Source organism: Alosa sapidissima, chromosome 15 (assembly GCF_018492685.1).
Source record: "Alosa sapidissima isolate fAloSap1 chromosome 15, fAloSap1.pri, whole genome shotgun sequence".
Classification (NCBI taxonomy): domain Eukaryota; kingdom Metazoa; phylum Chordata; class Actinopteri; order Clupeiformes; family Clupeidae; genus Alosa; species Alosa sapidissima.
Window position 1 is genome coordinate 16,599,466 of NC_055971.1, and position 22,992 is coordinate 16,622,457.

Consider the following 22,992-nt stretch of genomic DNA (forward strand, 5'->3'; position numbering starts at 1 on the left):
CTCTCTCTCCCATTCCAAAACTCCTCCTCCCCCCTCCATCTCAAAAACAAACACATATGAACACATAGAAGACAACATACACACATACAAACAAAACAAACACAGACATGCACAAACAAAGTGAGAGAAAGAGAAACACACACACGCACACACACATATGCCCCCCTCCTTACCTTGAATGAGTAAGCCCGTTGAGAGGCAGCTCCCCCTCAAAGCCTGTGAGGACAGCAGGGAAGTTGTGATGACAGCATTCATGCCGACTGGAGGGGGAGTGGAGGCTGATGTACTAAAGGAGGTGTGTCCGTGGAAGTGTGTGTGTGTGTGTGCGCGCATGTGTGAGGGAGTTATGTGTGTGTGTGTGTGTGTGTGTGTGTGAAGGGGGTGGGGGGGTGGCAGCAGAGCAGTGTGCTGTCTTGCCTCAGCCTCAGTTAGGAGTGAGCTCTTGTAAGGCGCACCTCACTCTCCGTCTCTCCCTCTCTCTCTTCAAAGCTAAACACAGCACCCTGGACTCTTCCACTTTCAGTATGAGAGTACTGCCGGGACTCTCCAAGGACATACCCATGAGGATCTGTCACAGGGCTCAGAAGGTATGGATGGATGATGACTTTATAGCGCTTACAAGCATTTTTTTGTTTTATTTAATGTCGCTTTGACTGACTTGTCACTACAGGTGGATGAGAGGGCACATTGTGTGTGTGTGTGTGTGTGTGTGTGTGTGTGTGTGTGTGTGTGTGTGTGTGTGTGTTTGAGTGTAGAAGCATGTTTGTGTGGGGAGAGAGAGTAGAGGAAGACTGTCATGAGAGGAGAGGGGACTGTCATGCTTTCAGCTGTGGCTGGAGATGTGGCTGTTGTTTTTCACATATATGTGGCTAAGTTTAGATGTTTTTGTTTTCGCCAGCATTTCTGAGTAACATTAATGGGGATGTTTGTGATATGTGGTTAAACTGAGCCATATTTCTATAATTGACTTCAAAGATTAAGTACCTCTGTTTGTTCCAAGTTGCTGTGCAAATGACAGTTACTTCCAAAAAACATAACATAACAGACATAACAGATAACATGCAAATGATTGAATATGTGAGAAGTTGATGCTGAAATTAATCTTGAAGTTAGAATTTTATCCTACCTCAAACACCACAGATTAATGATGGTTTATTTTTAAAGCACAGGCTTTACAATACACAAAGTCACAAGTGCCTTTGCTATGATAAGGCTGAACCAATGGTTCATGCGGACAAGCAGAGGTGACAGATAAACAACAGTATATTGTGTGTATCGGCCACTGTAACTGATAGACAAGTATAATTCTATATAATGCTGCGGTGTAGCCAGGACAGAGCATGTGATTCCCATGTGGACCACAGAGCTGATTTTCACACTCCGCTTTCCTCCACTGCCTCCTTCGACTGGACCATTATCCTCCTGGTTGAATGCTACGGAGGCCCCCTCTCTCCAGCACGCATTCAGGGGAGAGGGGACTTCTTGGAAAGAGGTGGACTGACAAGATCTAATCTCCTGTCCACTGGTCGAGATGTTTCCTGTGGAAGAACAACAGACCCCTCTCTTTAGAGAGAGAGAGAGCCCCCTCACACACATACACATACTCTCAAAACTCACCAGAACCCCCAGCCAACCAAGCATACACACACACACACACACTCGCTCAAACTCTCGCGCACACACACACACACGCACGCTCAAACACACACACACACACACATGCATGCTCACACTCAAGCACACACACGTACACACACACACACACACACACACACACTCACGCATGCGCACACACACACACACACACACACACACACACACACACACACACACACACACACACACACACACACACACACACAAACACACACTATTTAGGGGCCCTAAAAGTAACTTTAAATATGGCTCTATGGCACTTCTGTCAACTCCCGGGGTTATGTTTCTCTGAGACATGAGGCTTTTGCGACATATGTCTGTGACATATCCAGAAAGCCAAAATTAAGTTTCCTATTCAGTTTAACTTTGCAGGATGTAAATGCTTGCTGGATTAATGCCAACATTAATGATACATGGGAATTAAAACAGCTGGCTGAATAAGAGTTCAAAAAAAATAGTTATTCTAGTACTAAAGTTAAAAGCTCTGCTCAGCTGTGGGTGGTGGTAAAGCATTTGTCCTTGCACTGTGCTGGATGTTGAGCTCTTATCTGTCTCTAAAGGTTACAGTGCTTGAGCTTTTGTCAGACCAGGTGTGTTTTCCCCTGACACACAAGGTTTGTCTTTTGTAAATGTTTCTGTTTTCTCTCTCTCTCTCTCTCTCTCTCTCTCTGTCTCTCTCTGTGTGTGTGTGTGTGTGTGTGTGTGTGTGTGGGGGGGGGGGTGACTCACAATCCAGTATGTGTGTGATAAGAGCTGGCCAATGTCAGGGTTACCATCTGGCCTCCTCCCACAACATCCATGAGAGATATGGCAATCGACCCATCTTTTCCATAGCGTTTTCCATGCATGACTTTGAGAGGCACAATAAATCAATTCATCTTCCTGGAGATAACTTATCACAAGGTTGTTTTTGAAATGATCTCAGTGGTCTTTGTGCTTTTGTGGTTTGATATTTTTTTAGACCAGATTAATATTATTAAGCTATACATATTTGTGTATATCTGATAGTTTACCTGGTATTGATTTTTTAAGCTATATATGGGAGGGGAAAAAATCTGTCTTATTGGAAGACATGGAGAAATAAAGGCACCTCACGAAAGGTCATATAGGGATCTCATTTAGATGCGTGGAATATCCTAGTTGCGCGCGCTTCGCTTTGTTTTCATGTTGACAGATTTGGCAAAGTAGCAGGCTACGTTTCCATGTCACGAGACAGTTATAAAAGCATCCGAAAGAAAAGAATGCCGTTTTGTTTTTCTATAGAAATGGAGATAAATATGTCGTTTCGAAATGGGGATTAATAACGGGGTTAGCGGTGCCTTAGCCACAGCCGACACAGTACCCAGTATTATGCTGGAGTGAGCGATGTAAGCGGACTGTAAATCACCAATGCGCGGGGAAGAAGATCCAGATTCCAGAGTGCTGTGATGTCACTGAGATCGTGCCTGAAACAGATCCAGACTTGAATACCGAGGCCAACGCCAGATGTTCAGTTTTCACAGCTCGCGCTCTATTTTTCGCCTCAGTCCTCTGTGCTACGTTAGATGTACTGACAGAGGTGGCTGTGCTCCAACTTCAGAAAGTTCAGTCAGTACAGGCAACCTAAGCAAAGGGGTGGGGGGGGGGGGGGGTGGGGGGTCTGTTTTTAATATATGAGTGTTTGCGCGTTAACACGTTCTGTGAATAGAACATGCTAATAAGTTCAGCCCCTGAGGGCCTACTCTCGCCTATGCATCACATCCCTCACACACGTATTCATTTTTTCTGCAGGTAAGTCAACCTTTGCACTGATTTGGAGAGTGGTGTTGCTGTCTAAATGCCACTTCACAACAGAGATGGAGAGCGATTACACAAGATGCAGAATCTTCTGGATCTACCTTGTGACTAAACTGTGAAGCCGGAAATGGAAACCATTTACGTGGTGTCTTTAGAGGGACACCACTCTCTGTCAATGCCAGAGTCTCCCAAAATGACCATTTCAACAGCTACATCCTCAGAGGTGATTGCAGGGGACATTATGCCAACCTCAGGCGATGCCCCTGTGGAGAACGGAAATGACCTAAAACTGTCTGAGCCACTTCACCACGAGACTGAAGGCAGATTTACTCAGATCCAAAGACAACAGGAAGAGACAGGTGCAGTTGAAGTGCACCAGCAGAGTAATGGAAGTACCAGGGGATTTTCTGAGCTTAACTGTGTCTCAAGCTCAGGCTCCCTTAGTCACTGTCCAGATGAGGAAGAACATGAGTTTAGGACCCAGATGCACCAAAATGAACCAGAACATATACAATTACCTGTAAATACGGATTCAAGTAGTCCTGATATGATAGAGAAAGACATAGAGGAACCAAATGCCATTTTAGTTACAAATAGTACTGTGGAAAATGGTCACAACTTCAGCCATTCAAATATGGAGGATCTGAGGCTGATTGGAGTTGTGCCGGATGTTTCTCAGAGTGACGGCCTTTCAGCCCACCGCACTGTAAATGGCCATGGTGTCAGTGTCTGGCCCCACACACAGTTACCTTGTCCTGCCCCGTCTCTGGTGGTCATCTTGGACAAATCCGTGACTCTAAGTGACCCTGCTCTAGACACAGGCCAGGGGCTAGATCTACCCCGTATCATCAAGCACAAGCCCAGCTCTATCACCTTCGCCGATTACGACTGCCCGCCGCGTGGCCAGCAGCAGAACACCAACGAGAGCTCGGACGGCCGGGAGTCTTCCTCAGAGGATGACACCAACGACGCAGGCGGCGACGACGAGGATGAAGATGAGAACGACAAGGACATGTTTCCTGAGCTGCCACAGTCCAGGGAGTTCTTGGCTGCCCAGAAGCGGAGGAGTAAAGAGCGGCCCAGAAGGAGGGGTGCCGTGACGGAGAGCACTTGCTCCCCCGTGGACCTCTCGAGTGGCCACAAGGCTGGAGACGACACCAGCAGCACAAGGGTAAGGCAGACATTTTACAGATGGATTATTACATTTTACAGATGGATTATTGTGTGCCAACAACATAATCCATATCTTGATAAAATCAGGTACATTCCCATAAATTCCCATAATGGTCTACTGTATGTATGTACATAGAACATCTATCTGTATGTATCTATGTGTACTGTATACTGTGCAAACATTTAGAATACCCTTTGATTTCTGTAAACATAGCATCATATGTTGATACCTGTGCTATGTTATCTGAAGGATCAAAATAGTTTTGTTTAAAAGTTAATCATAAGACTAAGCACAGTTTAATCAGAAACAGAAATCAGAGAGCTGAAGTTTTGTACACCAGACGTGACGTACTTTCTTCAGGCTCAATAATCCTATTTGACGGGGGTTCTGAACTTGACAGATTATTATATCAAATTACGTTTTTTTCATTGTTGGTGTTGTAACCTGATTTAGCACTTGCTTGCATCAGCGTGCAAGACTCCAGTCAAGGAGAATTGGAGAGAGCGCTTTTACAAGTCCAACAGCTACCAAGCAGAGGCTCGAAGGTATGCAGTGGACCTCTGCTTTCTCTCCTCCGCTGTCATATACACAAAGGTCTATCAACAGTAAACTTAGCCTCTGCTTTCTCTGAAACACGACAGCAAGAGATTTGTGACCTCTTCTTCCCTCCCTTCCCCAATAGTACTCCAACCTCTCCTGCCTAGAAACCAAGCAGTGACCTTGTCCTCCGTGTTTATACTGGCCTCTAAAACCACCATTGACGTTTATGGATGTACAGTACACCATGATCAACATGGGTGTCTCAGACCTCTATGACGTAGCTCCCAATTACTGTGTTGTTTACACACAACACAACAACAATAAAAAAAACAGGTCAGGTTATGGAGACAAAACCTGTTGCAATTCAGTGGTTAACTGGGCCTTACATTTGCCTCTATTGTCTGTTTTTATGGTTGTATATTGTGTCACTCCTGTCTCAGAGGTGTGTTTGAGGTGAGGGGAGGAGAGGAATTTGGGAAATCTGTAGACTGCCTTTGGTAGCCTGTGAAGACAGAGGGTTAACTGGAGGAGTCCGAGGCAGCATGGGCTATCACACGCTCTCTGCCAGATGACATGTGTGAATGTCAGTGTACCCCCCCCCCCCCCCCCCCCCCCCAACACACACACTGTGTCTCAAGACAGGGGTTCAAAGACATCGCCATCCACATACCACCTCGCTCCCCTCAACAGTCCCACCCCTTCGCTCTGTGTGAGTGTGAGAGAGCCATGCTTATTTGATGGGACAGACACGGTTGTTGCTCGATGGGAGAGAAAGGGCTCACTGTTTTCCCTGGCGAGGGGCCCTTATTCTACCCCCCACCCCCCTTCACTGGCCTTTCAGAGGGTGCTGAAGTAAATGGGCGAGCTTAAATTTACACCCGTGTTTGATCCGCTGGGGAGAAAGCTGGATCAAAGGGAACTCTGCTCACTTTGTGTGCTACAGTCAGTTGATAACTAGTGAAAAACAAGACAGTCCATGTTTTCCTCATTCAAATCTCATGTTATTTTTGTCCTTGTCCCTTACAACATTTATATGGAGGGAGAAAATCCTTCTTAACATAATTTGAAATTAAAATACCAGAATCATTTGAACCTAAATAGGAGTTAGGCCTACTGTGAGTCGTATATTTGTACTCTTTTGCAGCTTGCTTCCAGAGCCTGGATTTACAGCCAGTGTTCACATGGGTGCCTTTCAGATGTATAAGTAACTGAACTGATTTACTCCTCATCTCCTGCTGCTCCTCAGCTGCACGTGCTGTGCTCCCACCAAACACATGCAGTGTTATTGTCATGCCAAAGCAGACCTGGGTGTCTGTGTGCACCGCTGTCCTGTAATGGCACGACGTGCAGGAATGCCCAGCGTCGGTTGGAGACCGGCAACAGGCTCCGCTTGGTCTATGGTGGTCCAGATACACAACAAACAAACCTACTGCCAATGCCAAGAGTGGCAAGAGAAGTGATGGACAAGGCCATAACATGTGCCAATGTGGTGGTGTTTTTGTTTTTTATTTTACTCAACCTAACTCAGATTCAAATTCATTTTTATTCATCTCACCTTTTTAAAATATTTTGTTGTAAGTGTTTTTTTTAAATGATTTTGTTCACACCAAGCTCAAGCAAATGGGATTCTGATAGCACTGGAGTTACCAGAGCTATTATGTCTGCAGGGCTGGCTGGCTGGCCTCATCTCTTGAGCATTGCTGCATGCAGTTTTCAGTTTTATCCAGTTGAGGGCACCATAACCACACCATCTGCCCGTTCAGTTCTTCTCCAGTGTCCTCTGCTGTCCTCTACGTTGGTGCGACTCTGTCATGGTGTGTTGAGCTCTGTTGGTTTTCCTTGGCAGCCAGTGTAAATTTAATATCGACCATCCTGCAGGTTCGCCTCTTAAAAGTTCAGCTGAGAGGCTCCCTGCGGGGAGAGAGGCTCGGGGAAGAACTGGGTCAGCTGTGTGAATTCACATTTGACTCTCCGAATCCGTTAGAAACAGCCCCGGCCATTCAAAACCTCACACCAAAGCTCCGATCTCGGCCACTCTTTAAAAAAAAAAAAAAAAAACACATCCTACTCCCCCCATTTTCTTTAAAAGCACATTTGACCTGGGTCCTATTCAAATACTGTAGCTGCCAGCCAATGCCCCTTTTTTTGAGGGAGCCATACCCCACTGCTGCATTCTCGCACTGCCATGGTGATCCATGGCACTCTCGGTGGGTGGCATGGACTAGGCACCGCGCCCAGAAAGCCATGCCATAGCCGGAGCACTTAACTCCTCATTACCATGTCAAAAGGGAAGCGCTACACTTTACAATGTGGCCAATTTGCACCAATGAAGTTATGGCCCTCTCCCATTCGCTGTTCGGCCGCCTGTAGATAACAATGATGACTTGATCTAGAGGATTGACTCATACCAGGACACGTTTCCATGGCGAGTGGGTTTCTCACGAGGGACAGAGCTGAATGGCGGGGGAACTGAATCAAGGCTTCTGTCTCACTCCAAGATTCCCGCAAAAAACACTCCAGGAATTCCGCTCATTCCATATGAGAAGTGGCCACATTCCGAACGTGCGTTTCATGTGGCTATTCCCTTTTTGAAGGGAGCAGAGCTGCGAGTGTTTCTAATTTGGCTCAGCCTCTGAATTCAGACCCTGAGATTGGCAAACATCTCCGTCTCTGTCATTGTAGTTCTGAAAACAAATGGATAAATCGCCATTCAAACCGTTGCCTGTCACAACAACCCATTTTGTCATTCAGCAAACGAGACAGTAGAAATGTGTCTAACTTATCCAAACTCATTTTGCCTCTGTGATCCGCCACTGGCATGTACGTCAGGCCACCACCGAGCAGGCTGACACAGGACTCAGAGATGCCTTGGCCTTAAGATGGCTTTAAACATGTCTGCCCAAGATGCTATCGAGAGGGCTGCCATGAGGTGCTGCAGATTCTGTAGTGTAAACACACACATGTTCTTTTGTCAAAGTCAAGAGGCTTACTTACCAGTCTCACCCGGAAAAGACAGAGTGGCGCTAGAGGATCTGACAGCATCAGAATCTCTTCCTCCCTTCCCTCCCTCTCTCTCTCTCTCTCAACCCTTTTACTTCAAAGCTCTTTCACTCCCTCTCTCTCCTATCATTTTGTCTTATTCTCTCTCTCCTTTTGCTGACATCGACAGTCTGAGGCCCAGCACCTCTATCTCTGTCTCACTGTGTCTCTAGCCTTCGCTCGGTCATTCACTCTCTCTTTCTAGTTCTCTCTCACTTTCTCTGTATCTCTGTCTCTCTCTCTCCCTCTCTCTCATCTGTGTAGTTTGACACAAGGCCACCCTTTAAGTAAGACGAGAGGATTGCTCTGGTTTTAGTCATTCCCCCACAGGATTGCAGGGGAGAAAGGGCACTTTCCTCTGCTGGAGGTCAATCAGGTGACCCCTGGGTGGCCACCAGAGTCTCCAGTCCATCTGGTGTCTGTCAGAGTGCTTAGCTAAAGAGGAAAGGCATGCCTAGGATGTGTGAGTGTGTGCTTCTTGAATTTCCCCTGGGGATCAATAAAGTATCTATCTATCTATCTATCTATCTATCTATCTATCTATCTTGTACCCTAAAATGTAAGTCATAGCAACAGACAAATGAGCTGTGACCACAATAAAAGCATGGAACAAATTGAAATCTATACTGTAAACTGCACCATACCTTAAACCTCAGTAGGATAGGCTGTAAAGTCAATGAAATGTACACTCTTTGACATATATATAATTCTGTCGCTCCCTCTCTCCTTCACTCTCGTCTCTCTCTCTCTCAGAGGCGTCTGCATATCGGAGTCTTAATTGGTTCCGGGTCTCAGTGTTTCTACATTCCAATAGATTTAACGAGTGCCACAGATACAGATCACCCCCCACCCCCAACCCCAACCCCAACCCCACTCCACCCCACCCCCAATCCTTTGCCCCTCAGCCGCTGAGCCACAAATGCGACTCCACTGCCAGTGACACCCTTCAATAAGTCAATTGTGTTGGGATGAGAGGGAGCCTTGATGCATTGGTCAGGGAACTTGTTTGGACCCCTGAGGGCCAAATATGGACACAGAACATCGTCTTTTTTTAGCCCATTTGTCCAAAAACATTAAGCACTCTATTTGAAACCAACAGATTTGGTATGCTAAGTGGTTAGAGACTGACATGTTTTTGTCTATGTCCAGTACAGTCAATAAAAATATGTTTAGATAAAAGCCTACTCTGGAATGAATCCAGCCCTGATCTGGTCTGGCAAAGACTCTCTCAAAGACGCTTGATCTAGTGCATATATGTAGGCTCAGTCTAGTTACATCTGCATAGACTGGGTTCATTACTGTATACTATTGACTACAACATGAATACCTGTATATCAGATATGAGCTGACATGTTAGACTTTACTAAAATAGATAAGTCTTTGTGCATATGCTATGTATATGCTGAGTATATACTTATACTATGTAAACTTATAACCTGGCATGTAATGTTAGTACAGTGGCTGAAGGGTTGAGGCCCCCCACGCCCACAGCCCCCCCCCCCCCTCTCCTAACCCCCCAGCTCTGGACTGATTTATGATGCAGGGGCTCAAGGTGCTTCCGGCTAATTTATGGCCTCCAACCTCGGTTCCTTAAACACTGACGGGGCCCGTATGCAGAGCTGGACTGGCCTCTTCTCTTTATGCCAGCTAGGGGTCCCACAGGGAGAGAGCGATGGCAGGAAAGTAGAGAAGACAGGAGAGAGAAATGAAAACAGTGAGGCCTGGCTTATTGGAATGTCAGTACATTGTCCACTAAGACCCAGTGTGAATTTGCTCTGCTGGGTGCCTGGAGCATGAAGCTACTGATGGACATGGACAAATCTGGGTCGGCCAGAGATGCCCACAGTTACTCAAATTCAATTCAAATTTAGCTTTACTGGCGCGATTTTGTCTGTTTTTCCAAAACCTCAAGAAATCAAGCAAAGCACAAAACCATCAACCCACAGCAGAAATAAATCTGTTGGAGCAGAAATAGTATTTACTTATTTGTGTGCCTCTCTCTCTGTATTAAGTATGTATTGGCGATTGGTTTGAGTTGTGCTTCTTGAAGCAACTGGCTGTGTAGGCAGGCAATTCATTTGCTGTTCATTTGCTGTTGAAATTTGCAGAATTTAAATGATTTTTCAAGAATATGCAGGGCTTAAAATTCATTTTTCAAAATGGGGGGGAATTCCCCCCTTAGGTTATTCATGTAGGGGGGATTTACACAATTTAGGGGGGAGGGGGTGTCGATTCTGATACCAAGTCAAGAATTGCGATTTCAATACTTCGATACTTTTTTAAAAAAAGTGTTTGATTTTGGGGCCCCCACCACCCTGACGTCATCAGTAATATATACTGTAGTGGGATCATTCACAACAGTGGACATCCTAGATTCTGCTTGACTCTCTCCACACACACAACACACACTGAAAATGATAGCTTATGTGATATGTTTCTATCATATATTTTTGAATTCATATTTAATAATGCATTTTTTTTAAAGTATAGCATTTTACTAGTAATTACTAGTAGCTAAACATATTTAGTCATTTGAATGCCTCATATTGACGTTTAACCTATAACACTTAGGCATATCTTTAATGTGGTGTGTAGGTCCAATTGAGTGCACATTGCTGATGAGTAGGTGTAATTGAGTGCCTGTCACTTTAAGAAAATACGTGAGAGTAATTCTATGGAGTAATTAGCCCCCCTTCAACCTGACGGTTTTAGGCTATAGTCGCTAGTGAATAAAAGTTGTGCATAGTGCGGTATGTGTATGCAAATCATTATGTTTTCTATGTCATTAGATACAATAAATGTTCAAAAAACTAACATGTCGAAGACAATCTTTCTGGGATCAAGTGTTGACGTGACCTGAGCTAGCAGGATAGTTACCAAGGAGCTCTTTCCAGATGTAAAAGTTTGCCATGGTAGCGTAGCCTATTTGCGTAAGCGCAAAGTGGTTCTCTCTCTCTCTCTCTCTCTCTCTCTCTCTCTCTCTCCGTGTGTGTGTGTGCGTCTGCATGAGGCTATGTTCAATTCAACTCGGTAGTTGATCAGTCCGGTCAATAGCACCGCATTCACGCCACTTAATGATTGGCTATATTAACGTCATCAGACAGGCTGTAAAAGTGTATGCGGGAATTTCTCGCATTATGATGGCTAGAGTTGCGGGACTTGAACAAATTATGCGCAATACCCGCAATCCCGCAGTGAAATTTAAGCCCTGATATGTTTAAATTGAATGTGTTCATTATAGCCCATTTTAGTCTTAGAGCAACCTGAAATGCAGCTGATAATGGGTCTAACAGAAATTATGGGGGACCCAGGATCTGACCTCTCATGTCTGTCCCACACAGGAGCTTCCCCAGGTCCTGTCTCCCTGGTCGGAGTCCATGTCCCAGCTGATGAGGAAGCTAGACCAGCTCAACCTGGACATAGAGGATGCCCTGAGTGCTGGGTCGTCCCCCTCAGACACCCCCGCTACCACTCGCAGACACACTCCCACAGCAACCCACAACAACCCACAGCTGGTCAGTACCTCACATCCAACAAAAACAACAACAACAACAACAACAGCAGCACATTACATTTATATAGAGCTATACAGTGAAGCAAATCCAATAGAAATGCAGTCTACACACAAGAGCATTAAAGAATAACAGGTGGTAGTGGACAATGGTATATGATATATTATGGTATATTTTTGTTCTATATTTCCAACGGTATTTATGGTGTCTTGCGCAGACTATATTGTGATATTCTTAAGATATAGGTTATAAAACAATATAACCATTCCTGAGACACCAGTCCAGTGACTCTACTATGAATAAAGTCACAGACATACAGACAGTTTTATGGGATGGAAGTTGGTGCAGCTATAAATCCAGTTAAATGCAATTTGTGTGCCACCTTTTGAACAGTAATTGTTGTTTCAAACGCTTGTAAAGGTGGGCGGGTTGATATGAAGATGTAGGTGAAGGGTGGAGAGTCACCCAGAAAACTGCTGACACTAGGTCTGGCTGTTTCTAAAGAAACCAAACCAAACGTGATGTCTTGTGAGTATCTTGTGATGGTGAACATTGTGACCTGATGTGACCCCTGTATCTCTAAAAATAGGATGACAAAAGTCAGTGACTTTTCAAAGCAGGGAGAAAATATGATGTAGAAAAGAGTCATCGAGCCTTATCCTCTGTTGTATAAGACGTAGCCATTTAATTGTAGTTCAGTTCTTCAATTCGAAATATTGCGTGGTCTCAGACTATTTGGATTCAAGTCTCTGATCTAATATACTACATTGAATTGTTGGGCCACATACCATATGCTACCGCTGAAGCTAACCTTTAAAATATCACTGAGTGGAATGCTAGTCTGGTTTCAACAGGTTTCTTGCCACAAACCATCTCTCTTTCGCCCCATAAGTACTTTTCAGCGACCACAGTAGCTTTGGCTTCACTTCACTGTCTTCATACCATAGATCTTATGAGCCTAATTTCTTGGGGAAGTTTGTTCTTTTTTAAACTGCTTCTTTTTATTGCAAATCGTATTAGTGGTGTGAAATTCATCGTACTATGGGGGGAAATCCTACAGAGTTACGCTAGGAGTGTCCTCTAGACTTTATGTGTTGAAGTGGTTTGCCTTTTAGCCCTTGTGAAATAATTCAATCACCATTTAGGAGAAATGGCTTCTTTCTGCATAGGGGACACTTTGTCTAGTGTGCCGTTTGCCTTTGCTGGCTATAAAGCATCAGGGAAAGGGCATGTTCCATGTGTCAGAATGAAATTCCACCGAGACAGACATAGACACAGACAGAGAGACAGACACAGAGAGACAGACAGAGAGTGCCTTGGAGAGATGTGATGCCACTTCCTGCTGGGATGCTCAAAAGGCAGGGATCAGAGATGTCTTTGTGGACAGGCAGTTGAAGTGACATCCAGCACACACAAGTCACAGTGACTATCATGGAAAACATGACTGTGACTGTGAGCAGCCACAAAAAAAACCCTACTTACACTTTCCTTGTACTTTTAACATAATCTTTTTTCGCCCTTTTCTTTTATCACATTCTGAAAGGGAAAGGGCCTGTTGAATAGAGGGCCTTTCTAATCTGTGCATGGCAGCACGATTTCACAAGCGCCTCTGAACCAGACTTCTCCTAACATGCTCGTGCGGTTATGGCTTTTTTGATGTAGCGCGCGGCTCAAAGCAGAGTCCTTCAGACCTCCTATCAGACAGGCACCGATCCCAGCAGACCGACTGTTGCGCCCAGACACATGGCGTCCACTTTATGTTGTGAGTCAGATTTGCCCCCCTCCACCCCCAGATGATATGTGGCCGTCTGTGCTCGACCAAAATCTCCAAAGCAACATCCCCAAAGGACTAGCACGATTGGAACAGAAGGCCATTGTCTGGGTGAAGATGTCAGGGACTGGGAACAGCCAATGATAGACTTGAAAAAAAAATAAAAGAGAGAAGGGAAAAAATGTTGGGGAATGCTGCCTCTCTTTGTGCCCAATCCTGAGTTACATGTTGGGAACAAGGGCGCCTTTTGGGTTCTGAGTGTGTTGGTCACACAGAGGGTGTGTTGTGTGAGGATGTGTGTGTGTGTGTGTGTGTGTGTGTGTCCTGTGTGGTTGGTATGATTTAGTCGGTTAGTGGTGGCGTGGCGAATGACAGATGTCCCTTTGAGCTGTGAGTGCTGTTATCCTAGGCATCTGCTGTAACTGGCTTTAACTAGCAACAGGAGGAGAAAGGGCATCTTTTGGCATCCCTCGGACAAGGTCACTCTGTTGCTGTGCTGAAAAGTGAAATATGCATATGGTTGCCTTCTTTGCCTCTGCCATCTGACCAAAAAGAAGCCAATGAATTTTGTTTTTTCATAAGATCTCACTTGCGCTCTCTCTCTCTGTCTATCTCTGAACGATTGACCTCTCCCTCATGTTTTTTATTTCTCTCTTTCTTTTCTCTCTCTCTCTCTCTCTCTCTCTCTCTCTCTATCCTGCTGGGAGTGCATCCTGTAGAGTCTAGAGTGACTTGTAGAGTCGGCTCGCCTCACACAGATGACATGGACGCTGCTGTTGTTTTCCTGACGCCCTCATGCTCTCCTGTTGTTACAGCGTGACGGCGTCTCATGGAGGTCAGCCCAGTCGACCCAGTCTGCTGGCGCCAGCGGCACCCTTAGGGGACTGGACACAGGGGACTCTTTCGGACAGGACAAGGCCATGAGCTCCAGCTCGGCCTCCGGCACCGGAACCAGGACTCGGCCCAAGAAGACAGAGGTGAGGGACCAGCTCATGGGTCTGGTGCTAGGCTTACGGAGTCAGAAATTGTGGGTCGTCTTCTGTGACGTTTTCATGATTGTTTTTGTTAGTGTTGCTGCATGGATGCGCACAGTTGTACATTGTGTTTAAGAAGCCTTTTGACTGCTGAAAAAGAGCATACCATAAGCCTTTCTGGAGCCTTACTTCTGTCCTTTTATCTATCTATCTATCTATCTATCTATCTATCTCTCTATCTATCTATCTATCTATCTATCTATCTATCTATCTATCTATCTATCTATCTAAAATATGTACATTTTAGAATCAATATGTTAACGATTTATTTTTCTTTGTGGTTGTTGTATGGGTTGTCAGAGCTGTGTGTGATGAATCTTCGCAAGTGCGGTTTGTTCTCCAATCAAAGAGCGTGCAAGCACAAGATAGCTGGCTGGCTTCCCATGGCCTGTGTGTTTTTAATGGGTTTTCTGCATCATGGAGAGCAAATGGAGTAGATTTTCACTGGTCTAATCCAAACAATTTTACTGCAGTGGAATTTAATTAATGTATTGGGGGTGACAGCCAAGTGGGGGGCTGGGTGGGGTTGAGGGGCACCCTGGCGGACGACCACTTCTGTTTGTTTAGATTGCAGGCAAAATCCCTTTCAAATGCTGTCTTCGCCGATGAGTCCCACTTCCACTGAAAACAAACACGGTCTCTGTACAATGGTTAAATAGAATGTGACAAACCATGTGGAATCTATAGACAGAGAGAAAGAGAATAACCAAGCAGGACATGCTGTTCACATTTACAGTATGTGACATGGTGTGATATTTACAAATGGCAAGGTCTACATTTATATCTACTATAATTTATAGAGTTAATACATAAACATTCTTAAGGAGTTGCGTACAAGTCTCCTTTGTTTGACTTTGATATACTCAAGGGCGTCAGTTTGTTTTTAGAAGTGGTAGGGACAATAACCATAAGCTTGAGTGTGGTTTGAAAAGTGCGGGGTACCCTTATGTAAGCTATTCATCCATTCAACGCTGCATTACAATATGCTCAACAGTAGTGTTGCGCCGGTTAAGGTTTTTTAACATCCGCACCCACCCGACCCGTCAGGAGAGTCGATCTGCACCCACTCGACCCTCAACAATATGCACTGATTAACTACCCGAACCGACAAAAAAAAAACAATGTGCCTATAGCCTAGGCCAGTGGTCACCAGTGGTTCAAGTAGCAGGGAATTCAAGCCAAACCGTTAGCCTGGCTAGCGCCACCACTTCTCAATGAGACGTGGTCTGGGAACCAAACGTTCATTTTCTCGTATAAATGCCCAGATCCGTTTATTGGGTGCCACGGATGTCTATCAAATGCGTCTGTGCATAGCTCATCATCGTCTTGCTTTCCCACCTGTTCTGTGATTGGTTCCCTATCTCAGGCGAAAATTTGCTCCATGGTCTCCAGGCTGCCATAGCAGCATGAATCAAATCGCGCGCAAGGCAGCATGGGAACACCCAGGCTACCAAACCATTGCAACTTTGCCATCAATCATTATGTTAAGCCCACCTAACGACTCTATACACGATTTCAATGGCCTGATTAAGTTTCGATTTCTGGAGCTCACAAGCCAACGGAGAGTTGCTAGACTAGCCCTGGCAGCAAATGTAATTTTGCCGCTAGGGGCGCGTCTAGATTTCTAGGCTAGGTATAGCCCATGATTTATTCAAGACCCGCAACTCTAGCCATCACAATGCGAGAAATTCCTGCACATATTTTACAGCGCTGTCTGATAACGTTAATCTAATAATGGAGCGGCGTGAATGCGGGACCGGACGGACCAACTTCTGACTTGAACCGAACGTAACCCCATGCAGACACACACACGCGCACAGCACCACAGCAGGGGCGTGTAGAGTAATAGTCGTAGGCCTTATTATGCGTGGGCCTTCAGATGCAGCAGGTGTGTGATTTCCAAAACCATGACGGGAGAACCGACTGCACTTTGGTTAGCTTGCATTTGCTTTGCTGTTGCTTAGAATGTTAGATTCTTGCGATAGATGTCTTCAGACAATAAAAAGTAATTTGGAAGGGAAATTGAAGAGAAGAATCTTTTCTCTAAAATCGCGACATAAGCTCATTGGTTTCTTTTTTCTTTTCTGTCTTGTTCGCGTGTTGGGTAGTGAAGCGATAATGCATTTAAATCAATGTACATAAGAGCCGATATGGCCAGATCTGCTGCTCTGTAAAGGAATTTCTGTCCCACCCAAATTTGCTGAACTACTTGCGAAGTAGCCTATTCATGTATCACACGAAACTTTAATTTCGCCTAACTTTAATTTAATCATATTTTCTGCGCCTGTCTCCCTATTCATCTTGGCTTCGCGAACTTTCACTCAACACATGACAAACCATATATCAGAATAAACAGCAGAACTTACCGAACACAAAGGTGTAATTAAAGTTTAAAGTTTTAATTAAAGTTTAAAGCACTCCCCTGTACAGTTAGCCATTCCAGAGTAATCCGAATTTAAATTTGCAGCAATGTTTATGCATGTCTCCAACTTTGGGGTTCACAATGTGTTTCAATTGTTCAATAGGCCTACATGATTTTATAACAGGCCAAATACAAAATAAATGTTACAAATATCGCCTAGATATCTGTAAACATTACAATCAGAGGATATAGCCTACATATAGGGCAGACCGATGCTCATGAGTTCATGCTTTGTTTTATCGCTGGATTGCAACCGATTGCATTCCGAGCTACAGTCAACTCTAGCAGGCATTAAATGACTGGAGGGTCGGGTGGGTGCGGATCGACGCTCCTGACGGGTCGGGTGGGTGCGGATGTTAAAAAACCTTAACCGCGCAACACTACTCCACACATATCCAGGCAGGTGTGCATGCTGTGAGGATGTCATTGTGCGCGCCTATCGCATGGTTTAGACTCGATGATAGAGAGCATAGATAGAGCATATATATACCATCGGTGCCTACCAAATGCCTCATTGTGGGGATGTCTGAATGTTATCAATTGTTCTGTTCCTGCCGAGGATCTATAATTAGCTGTGCGTTTGTGAATTCCCTATTTTGTAACACCTCTGCTGGTATGGGAGGAATGCCTGCGTTACTCCGGCAGTGGTGAGCTGTGGTCAGACGTGTGTGGCTGTTCCCTCCTGCAACCTGGCCTGTAAATATTTGAGGTTTGTATTAGGCTTAGCGCCAGGCATGCCAGCCTCAAGACTGAGATTAACAGGAGTCGGCACAACACGTTGGATGCATGTATATACACATAGTAGAAAGGAAAGGTTGTGAGTCTGTGAAGAGCTATTTAATTCAGATTAAGCTGCGTTTATAGTAATTAAAGATGGGTAAAGATTACTAAGTCGCCAAAAATGTCTCCAATTCATAACAGTTTTGGAATTAGAGAATTGCTTGTGAGGTTGTATTGGGTTTTCTATTAGTTGTGGCTTGTTGGTCAAAACGTTGCCTGCGTAGAAGTGTTTTGCGTGTCTGCTGGTATGTTAATCGCTGTTTTTAAACATTAGTATCATATTTAAATATCTCTCGGCTATGTTACAGTAAGCAGTTAGCTAGGCATGTCTCTTGAGATGGAGTCATGTTTTGGACTCACTGCCTTGTTGGACTCACTGCCTTGAAATTTTTCCAGGTGGTGACATTGACTGAGCCCTATTGTTTTTTATTTGATGATATTTATTTCTCTGACATCATTGGAAAGCGTGCTTTGGAAAGAAGAGCCTGTGGTGGTTTATGTGGGCTTTTGTGTTGAGGTTACTATGGAGAAAAAAAACAACAACAAAATAATTCTTAATGTTCCTCTTGCCTGGTGGTTTTGTCTTTTTGCTCAACTCCAGGGACTCACCACTGGCAAAAATAACAATATCATGATTGCTCAACAATACTGCTCGGCGTTTCTGGGGTGAAGGTGCTCATTGCCCCAGCACAGCGCAGTTCATACTCACCCAGTACAGTTAGTTTCTTCTGTCCTTCTCATGCATAAACAAAGACTTGCAGGAAACTGACCCAAGGGGTACGTGTTCTAACCAAGGCCTCACACTGAAATCATTTTAATTTTTTTTTCTTGCCAGTCATATGAATTACTGGAATGCTGCTAGAGACTAGAGAGTGTACAGGATCATATTTTATGCCGCTTTCACCGCATAACCATCACACACAGACACACAGACACACACACATACATACACACTACACACACACACCACACACACACACACACACACACACACACACACACACACATGCAAAAACATTTTTCTTCAGCGTGAGCAAGGGGGTGATATCTGTGGGAACTGTGTCTTTTCCGTTCAGCATGAGAACTGGGCCAGATGTGATTGTTTAATCTCCACCGTAGCTATTGCTTGGCCACAGCAGTGCTAGGTACCACCCCCCCCCCACACACACCCACACACACACACACATACACACATACACACACACACACACACCCATGGCCCGCCAGCCAGCCGCTGGGCTGCATGAGAACCAGTGAGTGGGGGGCTGTTTGGAAGAGGCCGTAGGGCGGCTAATTGGATTGTAGGGGCTGGGGGTAATAGAGTGATTTGGTTTTGTGCACTCTGATGACATGGAGCCTGGGTCTCAGCCTCTCAGGGCAGATTACAGACAGGGAAAGCCTCCACGGCATGCAGGGCCCTCTCGCCTGCACCCGGTGTCAGGGGGTCAGGGTCAGACAGAGGTGCAGTGTAGACCAAAGGCAGACAAATCCTATTTGGGGTAAACAACAGGTCCCCCCAATGCACACAAATCGACAGCGCATTGGGAATGTTCACAGTGACTGTAAAAAGGATGATATATCTTTACTCTTAACTCTTTGAGCAATGTTGTCTGGCAATAACATGATGGCTTCCTAATATTATGATTTGACAGTCTCTTTATCTGACTGTAACAAGTTGCCTGCTGACGATTTAACATTTTCAGATACAAATTTTTAGCATAATATTAAAGTGACCAAACATCATTGGAGAGTAACATTGGCTACATTGTTCAAGTGGGTTTCCTGTGTACCTTGTAGTTACCCCTATCGCATTGACACTCTCCTTCCAACCCAAAAAACCTTAAGCATCCAAAATGATTCTGCCTATGCCTAGAAGATATGACATAGTTAGGGAAAGTTAGGCATTTTTTGCCAATCTGAAATTTCTACTACATGATCCTATAGGTGTCTAATAACACCTCCCAATTTATCCATGGCCATATCCTTGGGGAAACGCCTGGAGAGCCAATCAAGTTTGGAGTGCCTTTTGGAAAACAGCTCTTCATATATAAACACAGATCTGAGGTGACATTATATCAGTCTCACATGTAATATCAAGTCTTATAACAGAAATTAGCCTGGTGTAAGTAAGCCAGTTTGATTGGTCTGGCTTGATAACATGCACCAGCTGATGGGTGATCAATATGTGGAGTTGAAGCAGCGGTGGTGTTTAAAGAGATCAGTGCTCTCTCCCACTGACCTGGAGGCTCCATAATCAGCTTTGGATTAGAGCGCTAGGAAAAGCCTGTGGTGACACCGGGGAATGGACCACCCCATGGCCGCTCACAGAGAAATGTGTGTGTGTGTGTGTGTGTGTGTGTGTGTGTGTGTGTGTGTGTGTGTGTGTGTGTATGTGTGGGTGTGTGTGTGTGTCTTTGTGTGTGTCTGTGTGTATGTGTGTGTGTGTGTGTGTCTGTCCGTATGTGTGTGTGTGTGTGTGTGTGTGTGTGTGTCTTTGTGTGTGTCTGTGTGTGTGTGTGTGTGTGTGTGTGTGTGTGTGTGTGTGTGTGTGTGGGCGAACACTAGCAGGCATGTTTGGAGCTGATGAGCTGGAGTTGTGTTCGCCAAGTCAAAAGTTGCCATGTTGAGCGTCTCAAAACAATAGAGCATTCTACTAGACAATACTTTGTGTTTGTAATGTAATTGAATTTTGTTGGCGGAACAGTCAATAAAACTGTGAAGCTACTGACCCTCAATTGCCCTTGGAAATGAATCCATTGAACACATCATTGGCACAATCAAAAGGGTTATTACCTCATTAATGAAAGGGATCAGCACAACAAAACAAAACCACAACTGTAATATCCCTAAAGAACCCTAAGTATAGTTTACAAATTATGTGGAGTGGAATATAAAACCATTTTGAAAGGCACTAATAGAGTTAGCTGTGGCCACTCAGCATCCAGCCCTAGCTCCGTTGGCAGAGCTCCACGGCCTGTGAGGGGGGTCCCGTCCCCGGCCGCAGTCTGCCCCGTAGGTGCCTTGGCCGGGGCAGGATCGCAGGGTAAACGGCTCAGCGGGGTGAGGATAGATTACCCAGGCGGAGTGCAGCTCGTAAGGCCAGGGATTAGTTACGCCTCAGAGCAGGCTAAGCTGCGATGTAGGGTCCCAGTCCGAGTGTCACAAAAAATAATATATGAGTGCAGGAGCAGGAGGTCAGGGCTCGCAGCGGGGGGGGCAGCGGTGGGGCAGCGGGGGGGGCAGCGGTGGGGCAGCGGGGGGGGCAGCGGTGGGGCAGCGGTGGGGCAGCGCGAGGCCGGTCGGTTGAGATGTTCCTCCTCGCTTTTCCCAGCAGCCAGGCTGGCTCTGCGCAATACGCACAGGAATACACACATGCACACATACATACACATGCGCGCGCACACACACACACACACACACACACACACACACACACACACATACATACAAAACAAAACGTGCTATAATTATTTGAACCCTTGCAAAATTACAAACAAAATGGAACTTAATTTTTTATTACAAGCAGTAGGCCTAGCCCATTAAGGTATAAAAATAAGTGGTACAGAGGTCAGATGCCCTAATTATTCTTTAACATGGGAAAGGAATGAGAATACACAATTCAAATTTATTTGGGAAAGTATGTTGACCTCAGTAAGTAAGATAAATGCTATAAAAATATATTCTGGTGTAGCTACTCAAATTTGAGTCTGGTAACATGCCAATATTTATTCATTATATACATTGTTTTTTTCACTACATAAATTTGCTTCCCTCATAGTTAACATTGTGATATTAAGATAAATTGAATATATTCTTTTTTCTACCTTTTTTTTACTAAACTTTACCAGGGGAGCCAATACATGTGGAGGACACTGTATTTAATTGCACTCTGTGGTAGGCTAATACATTTGTTTGCAAAAAGGCAAGCTGTGTTTTGTTCAGACAGATACACGCCTTCAGGACTGTGATTCAGATGTTTGACTACACCAAGTTATGTGTGGTTAGCCACTACTACAAAAGAATAATGGCCTGTTGTTTGTCAGCTAGTTGACCACACCTTTTCATGATGTCTTACAACAAGACAGTTCCACTGTCTGGATTGCCCATCTTGAATTTAGAGGAGAGCAGATTTCTGTCATTGCTTTACAAATGGGGTAAAAAATGAAAGCTTATGCTTATCTGTCCCTGAATGAGGCTGGACAGTGATGCATCTCTATGCTGGCATTATGCCACTCTCTCACTCCCGCACAAGGACAGGCACACCTGACAGTGCCACGCTGAGTGATGTATGAAGTTGTCACCCGACGCCAAGCCAAGAGGAAGATTGGCGAGCTGCCTGGGAGAAGGATGTCATTTGGACGTTCTGACAGTTTAAGGGAACCACGCAGCAGAAATGCATCTCAGCAGACAGGCTTTTGTTGTAACCTAATTGATTTGGCAAGCTTGACAGTCCTGTTAATTTGTGACTGATTCCCTGTGTTTGTTTAGTGGACACATGCTGATGTGAGATATTGTACGGCCAGCTGTCCGGAGTAGACTAGGACATTTATCCTCACCATTCTTTTACTCTGGACACTGAGAGCATGTTTGCTTACCACTTTGTCTTCTCAGAATTCAGTGGTTTGGGGTGCACACTTATTTAAAGTAAAATAAAGTAAATGCTAAAGTAAATACATTCATAAAGCATAAATCCTGAATCCTGCACGTCTCTATCCAAACACTGGTACATGGCATGATACTAGCATGGCAGATAAGCAGTAGCTCTGTGGACATCTGGTAATGTTGAAACCAGTCTTTAAATCCTGAGCGATCTCTCTGACTAGGAAGGGCAGTTTTCATTTAGTCAAGAGTCTGTAGTTTGGAAAGATTCTTAAAATGAAGTGGAGTAGCCGTAGTTGCGCTCAAATAGACGCCTTCAGTCGTTTGTCATTAGAGAGATGCTTCAACATTTCCAAGCACTGGGAGGATCTCCACCTGCTTTGTGTAGGTATGTGACCATGAGGTATTTGTGAGCTGTGAAAAGCATTTGAGTGCACACACCCACATACACACTGACATTCTCACTGCAAACACACACACACACACACACATACACACACACACACACACACACACACACACACACACACACACACACACACACACACACACACACACACGCACATACTCACACATGTGCACAGTTCATCTGTGTTGCAACATGACTGGAACTCTCTTTATCTCCCCTCACCTGCATTCCAGCGCAATCCTCTCTCTCTCTCTCTTTCTGTCTGTCTGTCTTTCTTTCT

General features: G+C 44.9%; 1 protein-coding gene across 1 annotated transcript in view; it reads left to right on the plus strand.

Annotated features, from left to right (window-relative positions):
• The first annotated feature begins 382 nt into the window (after positions 1-382).
• The window catches only part of LOC121683849 (stAR-related lipid transfer protein 13-like), an 84,663-nt gene continuing 62,053 nt past the window's right edge, over positions 383-22,992 (plus strand). Inside the window, exons 1-4 of the mRNA XM_042063690.1 lie at positions 383-587; positions 3,427-4,603; positions 11,527-11,700; positions 14,284-14,445. Of these exons, the coding sequence (XP_041919624.1) occupies positions 3,560-4,603; positions 11,527-11,700; positions 14,284-14,445 (1,380 nt within the window). The 5' untranslated portion in view covers positions 383-587; positions 3,427-3,559. The remainder of the gene's footprint in view (positions 588-3,426; positions 4,604-11,526; positions 11,701-14,283; positions 14,446-22,992) is intronic.